Source organism: Tetrahymena thermophila, assembly GCF_000189635.1.
Source record: "Tetrahymena thermophila SB210 genomic scaffold scf_8254495, whole genome shotgun sequence".
Lineage (NCBI taxonomy): Eukaryota > Ciliophora > Oligohymenophorea > Hymenostomatida > Tetrahymenidae > Tetrahymena > Tetrahymena thermophila.
The window spans coordinates 226,340-238,115 of record NW_002476270.1 but is presented as its reverse complement, the minus strand read 5'-3'; the positions used below and the strand labels follow the sequence as shown (position 1 = coordinate 238,115).

Sequence of the window (11,776 nt, the reverse complement as noted above, 5' to 3'; positions counted from 1 at the left end):
TTTAAGTAATGTGTTTAGTCTACCAGTATATATTTTGCAACTTAGTTAAATTTAATATTAAAATATTACATTATTTCAATTTTTTATATTCCAATTAAAATAAACTTTTATTTATTTACAATTTATTTCAAATTTAATTATGAGATATATAAAATCTTAAGAATAATAAATCATTTTAAATATTTTAATAAGCAAATGATTTATTTTATTTTAACTTTGAAAATACTTTTTATTTATCAAGCTTTCTATTTATCAAATCGCTAAAAAAATTTATATTATTTTCATATTGTTTATTCATAATATATCCATAAACTTTTTTGTAATAGTTTTTACTTTTAATAAATAAAAAATATACGTATGTTGTTCAAGTAATTGATTAGAAGTTGAGTTTAAAAATTAACTAATTTAAATCTGCAAAGTTTATATATATATATTGAAAAATTTTTTTAAACAAACCTATTGCGAGGTAAGATGTAAGAATCTTAAAATTCTATAAACCTCGATAAATCGAAAATTTTTTGAATTTGCGGGTTGCGAGTTAACAAGGTTTTACGGTAATTTTATACTTGTATGAAATTAATAAATATTATTTTGATGAAATAACAAAATAAAGTTAACTCTAAAAAAGAATACTAGATATATAGATAAGATACTGATAAAGTAAAATAGTTTGAAAACAAAGTAAGATTTATTTATAAAATATGTTAAATCACATTTATTAATTAATAGTTATTAATATTCTATATACTTTAGTTTAAAAATTATATATTATTATTATTATTATTATTATTTATTATTTTTTGAAATGAGTGGTGGTTTATATAGTTTTTAGCTTGTTTGTTTGATTTATAAATTTTATTTCGAATTTTTATTCATAGTTTTAATTTTTTATTTTAATGTATGTAATCACATTAGTTATTTTATAACTTTATTAAAACTAAAACTATGAGCTCATTCGTTTTTTTATTAGTAGTTAAAATGATAAGTTAAGCTCAATATTTAACTTTCTTCATAATGGATTCACCAGGCAAAGGTTCATTATTACCTATTTCTTTTTAGATAATTTTAGTTATTTAATTAATTAATTAAAGAAATTAAAAATATTTTAAATAGATTTGATTGAAAAAATCTTTACCTCCAAATTGATTCTTGCTATTTATGCTGTTTTTATATGAAAAGGAGTTGTTAAGTGAGTTGTTTGAACTGGACATAATACTGTGGTTAAAGTTATTATTTATAATACTCATGTTATTCATAGGATTCATACTAGAGTGATTGGGCATTTTATATACTGAATTAGTGACAGAAGCTTTGGGAGTAGGTATGGCAGAGCTTGAGGCAGTACTTGGTTACATATTACTCATTTTCTTTTTGAGAATGAGAACTTCTTTCTCTAAGCTTGAAAATTTCTTATTTGATTTAATTTCATTTTAAAGCATTTATTGAATTTGTTATTCTTTGTTCTATTTTAAAATATATTTTATAAAGTTTTGTAATTTTAATAAAAATATTTATTTATTTATTTATTTTTACCTTTATATCTGTGAATAAATTATTGAATGCATGAACCATAAACATTAAATTTTGCTCAATAGTTCCATTTAATTTTGGAATATTTAAGATGAGATCTTTTCCTCTGCATTCAAGTTCACTCAAAACAAATTCGCATAGTTGATTTACTTAGGATGATAAAAATTATGGAATATCATTATCCCCTTAGCTTGTCAAGCTAGCTATTTACTTCAAGTATTATTAGCACTCTAATTTGTATCTTTCAACTTGTTGCTAAAGAATCTTAATTTCACCACTTTAGTTTTCATTTTTAGGGCCATTAACATTTTATAAGTTTTACAAGTTAGTTTGCAATTCACCAAACGATTGCTATAATTATTAGTATTACTATTGCAAAGTTAAATATTTCTTTTTTAAGCCTTGGTATTTTTCATCTAAGGCAATAAATTTCTCTTTATATTTATTAGGATCTTCAGGTCTTTGACTCTACTTACCGGGATTAATAGAGAAGTTACCTAATTAATTTTCTAATTACTTTATAGTTTAGTCTTTTAACTCAATATCAACTTTCAACTTTTTATTTTCTTCTGAAGACTGTTAATATTTATGATAGTATTGTTGAGCTTGCTAAATTCCTTATTAAATTGAAGCAATTTTAGAGTTAACATCCTTTAATTCCTTTTCTTTTTCCATAACAGTAGTTTAAAGTTAACCAATGATAGAATCTTTTTCTTTTAAGATGTATTATTGCTATTATTTAAAGTCATATATTTATTTATCGAGCTTTTCATTTTCTTTTTGAAGGATATCTTTTTCTTTCTACAAACTCTTAATTTAGCAATCTTTATTTTTGATTGTCTGTTCTTATTCCTTTGATTTACTTTCAAGAAGGTTCTTCATATCTTAAAGCTATTCAAGCTCTTGATTACAGACTGTTTCTTATTCTAACTTTCCATATTCTTAAATCAAGTGGTCTATTCTTTTTTTATAATTGATTTCATCCTTAGCAAACTTTTCTTGCATAGTCTTGTATTACTACTTTAATTCCCATTCGTTAGTTGTATATTTTTCAACCAAATTTTAAAGTAATCTATTCGAAATAAAATTTATTTTTTTATTAATTCAATTTCAAAATAAACTAAAAAACTAATTATTTACCTATTATTTGCAGTTAAACTGATATTTTCTTCAATTTTAGAGTTAATTATTTTTTGCATTTGGCTCATTTCTGTTCTTTGTTAAGCAAATGACTACAATAATTCTTAAACTCTCTTTTCTGAAAGAGAAGATTTACTCTTAATTTCATTCTTCAATTAAGCTGCTTCTCTCTGAAGAACAGCCATCTTTGTTTCAAGTTCACCGTTCTTCATAAGAGCCTATTGAAGGTTATCCATTTTTTGTCTAAGATTTTCCTACAGCTTGATGACACTTTCTTTACATTTTTTGAGCCTATTATCAGCTTCTAGAGCTTCTCTCTCTTTGACCTTCATTTCATTCTTGACACTTACGATTCTTTCCTACAAGAATTAAACATTCTCGTTGGCTGATTTCATATCTCTTTGTAATTCAAAGTGTTCCATTTCTTTAGATGTAAGAGCGTTTTGAAGATCCTATTTTTAAAACATAAAGTTAACATTAATTATAAATAATTTTTATCAAATATTTGATATGAGAAAAATTTTAAATACTTTGTTTCTCTAAGAAAGATTTTGTAATTAGTTTCTGACTTCCAAATATGCAGTTCTGAAGTGCTTTTCAGAATTTGTAAGTTCGTTTACTCTGTTTGAGAGAGTATTCATTTGAGATCTTTAGCTTATATTTGAATTAGCTTCAAATTCAACTTACACTCTGAGTTGGTGATTTTATTCTTGCAATTCTTTGTTTTATTTTAGCAAAAGACTTTCATTTATTTCTATTTTTTGTTAAAGAATTATTAAATTAAAATTAAAAATAATTTTATTCACCTTTTTTGCCTTGTGTTTGTGTCTAAGAAGAAGATCCAAAAAGCTCTGTTTCTTCTTGACTAAAGTTTTCAAGCTTATTCTTAAGATAACCAATTTCTTTTTCTTTATTTTTAATCTATTTTTTTTATAAAATTTTGCAAATTAATTTTATTTAAAAAGGTATTTACATCTTCTTCCATTTATGCAATTTAAGAATTCTTTTCCTCTAATAATTGTTATTAATAATTGTAAGTATCATTTAAGATACCATATTCTTCTTATATTTTATTTTTTTCAGCTTCAAAATTAGCAATTTTATCATCTTCTTATTCCATTTACTATTGAATGTGAATTAATTCATCTTATTTTTCATTAAACTAGTGTTCTAGTTTTTTGATTTCTTCTGCTTTTTCTTTGAGCATTTGTTCGTATTATAACTTGTGAGACTCTTCCTAAGTTTCTAATTAACTAATTCTTTGTTAATAGCCTTAGCTTACTTCGATTGATTAGGTAAGTTCTTCAGTGACAAGTTAAAGCTTATTTTTAAGAGCACTTATCTTGTTTTCCATTTCACATTTTTCACTGTTACGAATAAATAAATAAATTATCAGTTAATTATTTTTGAAATATTTTTTAAAAGAATTACATGGAAAATGAATCGATTTTATCATTAAGCTCCTTTTGGATTTATTCTTTTATTTTTTACTCTTAAGTGAGCAAATTTTCCTTAGACTATAACTCAGATTGAGCCTCAATCAATTATTGCTTCTAATTAGAATACTTTGTTTCTAATTCAATAATTTTACGATTCAACTATCCAATATTCTATTAATATTCATCTGAAGCTTAAGTCTTTTAATTATCTATTTGATTGAATTAATTAAGTAATTCTTCAATTTCTTGTTAGTGATTTTCTAAATCCTTAGCTCTTTGTTCTTTTATTTTAATAATTTCTTATTTTAATTGTTGGACTTTATTTTTCTCTTAATCTAAAGCTCTTTCTTGTGCATGCTCTTTTTATTTTAAACTAAAAAATATTTTTTAGATGATGTAATTCATAAATTCAAATTTACTTTGCTAAATCATAATTTAGTTTTTAAATTTATTCATTATGCTCAATTTTTTGATTATGCATCTAATCTTCAATAACCTTAATCTTTTCAGGAGTGGGCATTTTGATCATGTTAAACTTTTCGAGTCTCTCTTTTACAAATCTTCTTTCTTCAAGACTATTATCTATCTTGCTTCCAATTTCTTAGATTTGTTTTATATTTTCAACAAACCATTAGACATTCATCAAGAATGAGGGGTCATGTGTTTATTCAATCTACTCTAACTTCTATTTTAAATTCACATTCTCATCATAGACGCTCATAATATTAGGAGTCTCAGCCATTAATTTTAAAAGCTCTTCATATTACTCATTAATTAATATTTGGTTTTCTGAGATTGTTTATTTGTATCTAAAAAATATAAAAAATATTAAAAAAGGAAATAATTATTTTATTTATTTATTTACAAGTTTTCATCGTATTTTTAAGTTAAAAGATTTTATAAACGTGCTACTCTAACCTAAAAGAGTTAGAGGATTGCCTTATAATGAGATTCACTGGAATCTTAAAATTCGACTCCAGTCTGATAAGCTTATAGGTATTTGTCTTTTTTGTTGATTTCTGGAGAAATTTGCTCATCAATAACTGTTTAAATTTAAACCAATTGCTTCTTAAAATCTTCCTCTACCTCAAGGCAGCGATTGTTAATAGATATAATTTCTTTAGCTTCAAGTTCAGAGAAAAGTTAAGTAGCAGCTTGTTTACTTTTAGATTTGCTAATTGAACCAACTAAATCTTCTTCTCCTTCTTCTTCTATTTCCATTTGGTTTGGTTAGAATGTTCCATTCTTTAACTATTCTTCTAAATTAACTATGATATTTTTTGATTAAGCAAGATCTTCTTTTAAACGTTTGATTTCTTTCTTTAAACTTTCTACATTTCCTTAAGCTTCTTCATTAATCGAAGCTTTATTTTTAATCTATTTTGCTCTTTAGGCGAATTAAAGAGTTGAAAGTGTTTCCTAAAAACTTGTGGATGCTGCACTTACTGCTGCAATCATATAAGTCCTACTATTACCACCCAAAGAGTCCTTCAAAAGGAAAGTCAATTTAGAGTCTCTATATGGAATATGTCTGCTTTTACCTTAAGCCTATTCGACAAGTGAATTAATAACTAAACCAAGTGTTGTTAATGATTTATTAATATTTGAAGCTTCTTTTAATCTCTCTCCAGCAGCTGCAGTTTGCTTTTATCTTTCAGAACCAGCTAAATCGACAAAATGAAGCTTTGAAACCTAAATTCCATAAAACAATAGGTTAATTTTTACTAAAAAGCTTAAAATATTTTCTATTTAGCTCCTTTTCAAAAAAGAGTAAAATCATGAATTTTTTCTATTAAATCAATTCAACTTATAAAATCAATTGAAATCTAGAGGAAACCCGCCAAATTAACATTCCCTCCAAAATCATAAGTATGTATGAGGTTATTAAGAATAAGGACTAAATCAAAAAAGAGAAAGAAATAGCAATTAACAATTTAAATGCAAATTTCATTGAATTAATATTGGTTTATTAATTAACATTAGTTTTCTTTCCTTCATTCATTCAATTAAAAAATCTGTTAAACCATCAGAATCAAAAAATAGAAATTTGATCTTCAAAATTAAATATTTAAATCTAAAATTTTTTGAAGTTAGGAAAGTAGATTAAACATTCATAAAATTTTTGGAGAAAAAAATATTTTACTCAGATTTAGCTTTTTGAATTCATTTTCTTATTTTTGAATTTTAAATTTAAATTTAAAAATATTGTTTATAAATTTTTTAATTTTATGTTTTAATTAAAACGGATAGATAGGAGCTATTTTAAAAGCAATCAGTAAATAGCAATTTAATAATATACCTTGACATTGATCATGCCATCAGTTGTCTTTTTTGATTCAATAGTCATTGAAAAAACAGAATGGGAACGAGAAGACTCAAAGTTCATATTAGTAGCTCCAACATGTCTATTTCTCATACCTCTCAATAAAAGTTAGATAGTTTCATCAGAATTTTTAGCTATTTCTTCAGTTAAACCTTCTATATAAACACCTTTCTTAAGATCTTCACGAACCATTAAATTGCTCTAAGTATTTGATAGCTATTTAATTTTTTTTAAAAATTTTTAATCAAGAGCTCATTAATTTCTAAAATGAATGAAGTTTAATATTTGAGTATATCAAAATATAATAATACAAATATTAAGATTAACCTCTTTAAAGGAAATATATATATATATTGTAAGTCCTCATGATTTACAATAAATAAACTAATTCAAATTCACATGGTCAGCGCAAATTAAAATTCTATTGCTACATGCTTGTAAAATAATAAAATAAAGAAAATGTTTTTTTACCAAATCCATGATTTGTTCATTGTAAATTTCTAAATAACTGCATTTTACTAAATACTCAACATTTCCTTCCTTTTTTTACTAATTTGTTAAGGCAAAAAGGTGATCAAATACTCTTGGTTAAACACCTCTTTCTTTTGAGTCTCTATCTTCTTCGAGTCCTCTACCTTGCATGGTAAATGTCTTACCAGCTCCTGTTTAACCATAAGCAAAAATACAAGCATTATAACCTATTTATTTTTATAAAAATGAATATTTCTCTGTTACTTTGAAATTGTTTTTTCAAATTTTTGTTATTATTTGTAAACCATTTTTATTAAAATTTTAAATCTTATATAAGATAGCTGCTACCCTTTAATGGATTGACTATATATGGTTCTATAAATTTGATTAATTTTACCTTCTAAAGCAGCCATCATAAGTGGCTTAGCTGCAATTTAGAAAATATCTTCTTATGATGTTTTTTCGCCTCCTACAAAATCAAACTTAAATTATTTGGGTTCTGGCTTAGCGTCTATTATGATGTTGTTCGGGTTTTCATCATCCAAAATAATGCAGGATTTAGCACCTTCACGCTTTTCCCTATCATTAAGGGGACGTACACGAACCATAACTTGAATGTTATCAGCGTTCTTGTCCATCTTTCACAATTGTTCTGCTATTTTTTATATCTGATTTAATTTTAAGACTGAGTCTGATAATGAGTTATGAATGACCAATAAAAGTTATTTATGGCGTTTTCCTTTTATATTTTATTTGTTTTTGTTTTTTTTACTTCTTATTTATAAGATCAATTATCTTTTATCTTTGATTACTTTTTCCTTTTCTCTACTTTTATTTGTATATGAATGAATGAAAATATGTATGTATATATGTGTGCATGTAAATGTGCAGATGAGTTTTATTTAGTAAAGAGTTCTTATGATAGATTGGATATATGAATTATTTTTCTATGTAAATATTTAAATGTAAAAATGAATGGATTACCATCTTTTTATATATATTTGATACTCGTAATCAAAAATCTAATATTCTTTTTTATACAATAGTGTTAATTTAAAATAAAGAAGCAAAAAGGCATTTTTGATAAAAATGAATGAAAGATACTCTTTCAAAACATTAAAAAAACATATTTTACAAAGCAAAGGTACATATTTAGTGAAGTAAAGCATTACTAATAGCATCTAATTCAATACTTCCCATTCATTTTTGATCTACAGTCAAGCAATCTAATCTAAAATCTGGGTTAAAATTAAAATTTAGATTATTTTTTAAAAATTTAAATTTTAGAGCGAAGATGCTTATTTCAAAATTAAATTATTGAAAAAATATATCCATATCTAAATTTTAACAGCTAATTAAACTACATAAATGGCAATTTTGTAGTTTGGACTACCTTTTGACTTTTTCATTTTTTTACTGAAATAAAACTTAAATTCCGCGAAAATTTAATAAATTTATTGGTGTTGCTGCTTTATTATGTGACTTAAATTAGATATTATTTTAATCACTATCCTTCGCATTAATTTAGGCATATTGATACATTCTTATCCATTTTAATTATTTGTGCGGGCTTCAAATATAATTAAATTTTGCGCCAATTATAATCAAAAGAAATCATAAGAATAAATAAAAACCATCAAATTTAAAATCTTCTATATCAAACATATCTATACCAAATTAAGTTAAAACAAAACAAAATAAAATTTAACTCAGTCTCAATTTTTTTGGAAAATAAAAAATATTTCCAAAAAACTCAATATTTTTTTTACATTACTGAAATTTTGAGAGAAAAATTGTATTTCATATTAAAGAATGCATAAGTTTGGTGTATAAATATCCATAGATTAGCAGATATACTAAATAATTTGTTGATATATAGAGAAAATGATAGATCATTTGGCAAAGTGTCTACTTTCAATAAGATGTAAAATTTAAAAAATATTATAAAATGCATAAATTTTATAAAAATGAACCTAAAATATAAAATACAAATAAAAAAAGATTAATAAAAGTAAAAATAATAAAATTTTATCATTAAATAAAGCTATAAAATATAACATTTAAGATCTATACAGTCACTTAATAATAAAATGATTTTTATATATTTGAATAATTTTAGTATTAATTAAATTAGTAATTTTTATATAAAATGGAAGAATGTTTTAGCTACAATTTTCAAAAAATTTATTTTAAGTCATAAAAGCATCATCATAGTACTTTCTATATTTCTGTTATCTAAAGCTGAATTTAGTCACAACTTTTGATTGCATCATAAAAACTATTTATTTTTACTGATTTTGTATAAATATTCTTGTATATAAAATACAATGAAAGCTATAAAACTACTATTAGAATTTCTACTAAATTAGGAATAATTATTGTCATTTGTTATAATTCAAAACCATAGGATACCCAAAGGAAATTGCACATAAAATTTAAGAGCAACGAATAAGGGTTTATATAGATATGATTCTTTTACTTAAAGGCTTTAATCTATTTAAAAAAAATAAGTATTGATTAAATATTTCTTTAATTTAAATAGATTTCTGATAATGAAGAAAAATTTGAAATATGTTTTTATCTAAAAAAATAATAACCAATTAATTAATTAATAAATAAATAATAAATTAAAAATTAAGACTTGTAGAAAAAGTTACTATAATTTAAATAGGAGAAAAGCTTGACATGCTTTGAATCAAGCATAAAGTAGATCCAACAAAAGCACAGTCCATGCTTTATAAAATTAAAGCCCAAGTTACAAGAAATGTTAAGTATATTAAATATTGCAGTATTTATCGTTTCATTATGAATGCAGATGTAGCATAAATGAAAAAGAGAATTCCGCCATTACTGCTTGTGAATAGTAAAGGAGAATTGTTAGTAATTTTTGCGAATATATTTTAAGTCATTAAAACAAATGTAGAAACGCAATATCTGAATGGTTAAAGAGGCTCATAACTTTTTGACAAATAGCATTGCAGAAATAGAGGTAATGGGTTAAACCAATTGATTAAAGATCCATACTATATATTAATAATTATATTTTAAGTAAAAAAAATATCATTAAATTTAAATCATTCAATAAAATATTTAAATCATGAGGCTAGAAATGTTTTTAAATTGAAAATTTTACTTTAGCAGGTGTACCAAAATATGTTTAGACCATGATAAATTTAATATAGATTGGATGTGTAGTTTTTAAGTAGGTAATTTTTAAAAAATTTTCCAAGATGCAGGCTTTTTGTGATATTAATTTATTTTAGTATTAATGTTAGTTTCGGCTAGAATATTATTTATTTTTTACTTTCAATTTTGTAGTTAATATTTAAAAATGGAAATTTAAAATATAGAATAATTTTTAAATACAAAATATAATCAAAACTAATTAATTATAAAACAAATTAAATTATCAATGATGTAATAAAATATTTTATTGAATAAGTCTCACTATTGTTTGAATATCGAAATAAAAATATTGATATCTGTCTTTGCTTACCTCTTGATTTGTTTAAATTGTAATGCTTTCATTAGAAATAACCGACAAAAAATACATATTTAAGTTAATTCAAAATAACAAAAACTTTATCAACTACATTTATTATATTAAAAGCAATTTATTTCCTTCTTTCTTACTTACTGTCTATACTTAACATAGTAAACCCCTATTTATTAGCTAGCAATTAAAATTAATTTTATATAAAACATTGTTTTTTAAACTTTATTTTAAAATCTAATGAGCTTAAGAATACTTTAATTACTAAAAAGTCCTTAATAACTAAAATTGCCTTTCAATGAAAATTAAAAAATACTATGACATTTTATTAAATTTGGAAATAGAATAAAAAATATAAATTGGACAAGATTATCAATCGATAGGATTTACAAAGTTAATTTTAATATTAAATGTAGGCTATCTAAGAAAGTAAAATATTGTTTCAAAACTATCTAAAACCTAACTCTGTGAGTTTTTTATATGCTTTTGAAAAATCTGAGCATAAGCGATCATTATCTTCTTTATATATCAGCGAATATTTTCTGAATTCAGGATCATCCCTTAATTCTAAATCAGTAGGAAGCATCATCTACTTATCCTCTTTATCAACAAATTATTTTTTTCCATCCCATTTCTTTTCTATCCACTCTTCATTAAACAATTCTTGGAAGAAAAGATTCGAGAATTTAATTGGCTCTTCAGTCCAAGGACCTTCATATCCAGTATATTCTTTATGACATTTACCCAGAGTATGGCCACCTCCTACTAATGCTACAATCTCTTAATCATTAAACCCCATTCTATAAAAAACCTGTCTCATATTCACTCTATCTTTTGAAGGGTCTGGAAGTCTACCTTATGGAGGACATTTACTATCATCCAACGCATCTATTCTTCCAGGTACAAACTCAATTCTTGGTAAACCCATATCTTCAAGAGCAACATAACTAGCTAAAATCCATAAATCCGAATAGCTAATTGCCTATCATTTAAAATAATTAATTATAAGAATTAAAAATAAAATAATTTTAAGTTACTGGATGTTTTTATTTAATTTATTCTAAATATTTTTAAGCAACCTATAATCCATTATTTTCTGGATCACTTAATTCTTTTTAATATCTCATTGTTGCTCCATTAGATCCTCCACTCTAATCTAATTTATTGTAAGTACCTGCTGAGTGCCAAGCTAATCTAACTAGAATAGGTCCAATATGTCCATATTCATCATGACCCTCTTGCTTTAGTATTTATTTAACATCTTATCTCACTTTTTCATAATCAACAAGTTTATTTTAGCAAGCAATTTACTAGTTAATTTCTAAAAGTCTTTTAGACATATTTTTTATCCAAAATAATCTGATAAATAAATCTAAGAAT

At 23.7% G+C, this 11,776-nt stretch overlaps 3 protein-coding genes across 3 annotated transcripts; 1 reads left to right on the top strand and 2 right to left on the bottom strand. All coding sequences in view use genetic code 6, as the record gives it.

Annotated features, from left to right (window-relative positions):
- Nucleotides 1-992: 992 nt before the first annotated feature.
- Nucleotides 993-7,541, bottom strand: TTHERM_00564530 (kinesin motor catalytic domain protein; the record flags this gene model as incomplete). The annotated part of the gene is made up of 12 exons (XM_001022052.2): nt 993-1,463; nt 1,534-2,602; nt 2,671-3,122; nt 3,201-3,424; nt 3,477-3,591; nt 3,644-4,037; nt 4,102-4,482; nt 4,529-4,918; nt 4,975-5,801; nt 6,409-6,648; nt 6,904-7,130; nt 7,301-7,541. 12 exons carry the CDS (start codon nt 7,539-7,541, stop codon nt 993-995), a joined length of 5,031 nt encoding a protein of 1,676 aa, XP_001022052.2.
- Nucleotides 7,542-9,633: 2,092 nt separating this feature from the next.
- Nucleotides 9,634-10,071, top strand: TTHERM_000564529 (hypothetical protein; the record flags this gene model as incomplete). The annotated part of the gene is made up of 1 exon (XM_012799191.1): nt 9,634-10,071. The coding sequence occupies one exon, from the start codon at nt 9,634-9,636 to the stop codon at nt 10,069-10,071; it is 438 nt and encodes a 145-aa protein (XP_012654645.1).
- A 767-nt stretch (nt 10,072-10,838) lies between these two features.
- TTHERM_000564528 (cytochrome C peroxidase) lies at nt 10,839-11,736 on the bottom strand (the record flags this gene model as incomplete). The annotated part of the gene is made up of 2 exons (XM_012799190.1): nt 10,839-11,378; nt 11,434-11,736. 2 exons carry the CDS (start codon nt 11,734-11,736, stop codon nt 10,839-10,841), a joined length of 843 nt encoding a protein of 280 aa, XP_012654644.1.
- Nucleotides 11,737-11,776: the final 40 nt, after the last annotated feature.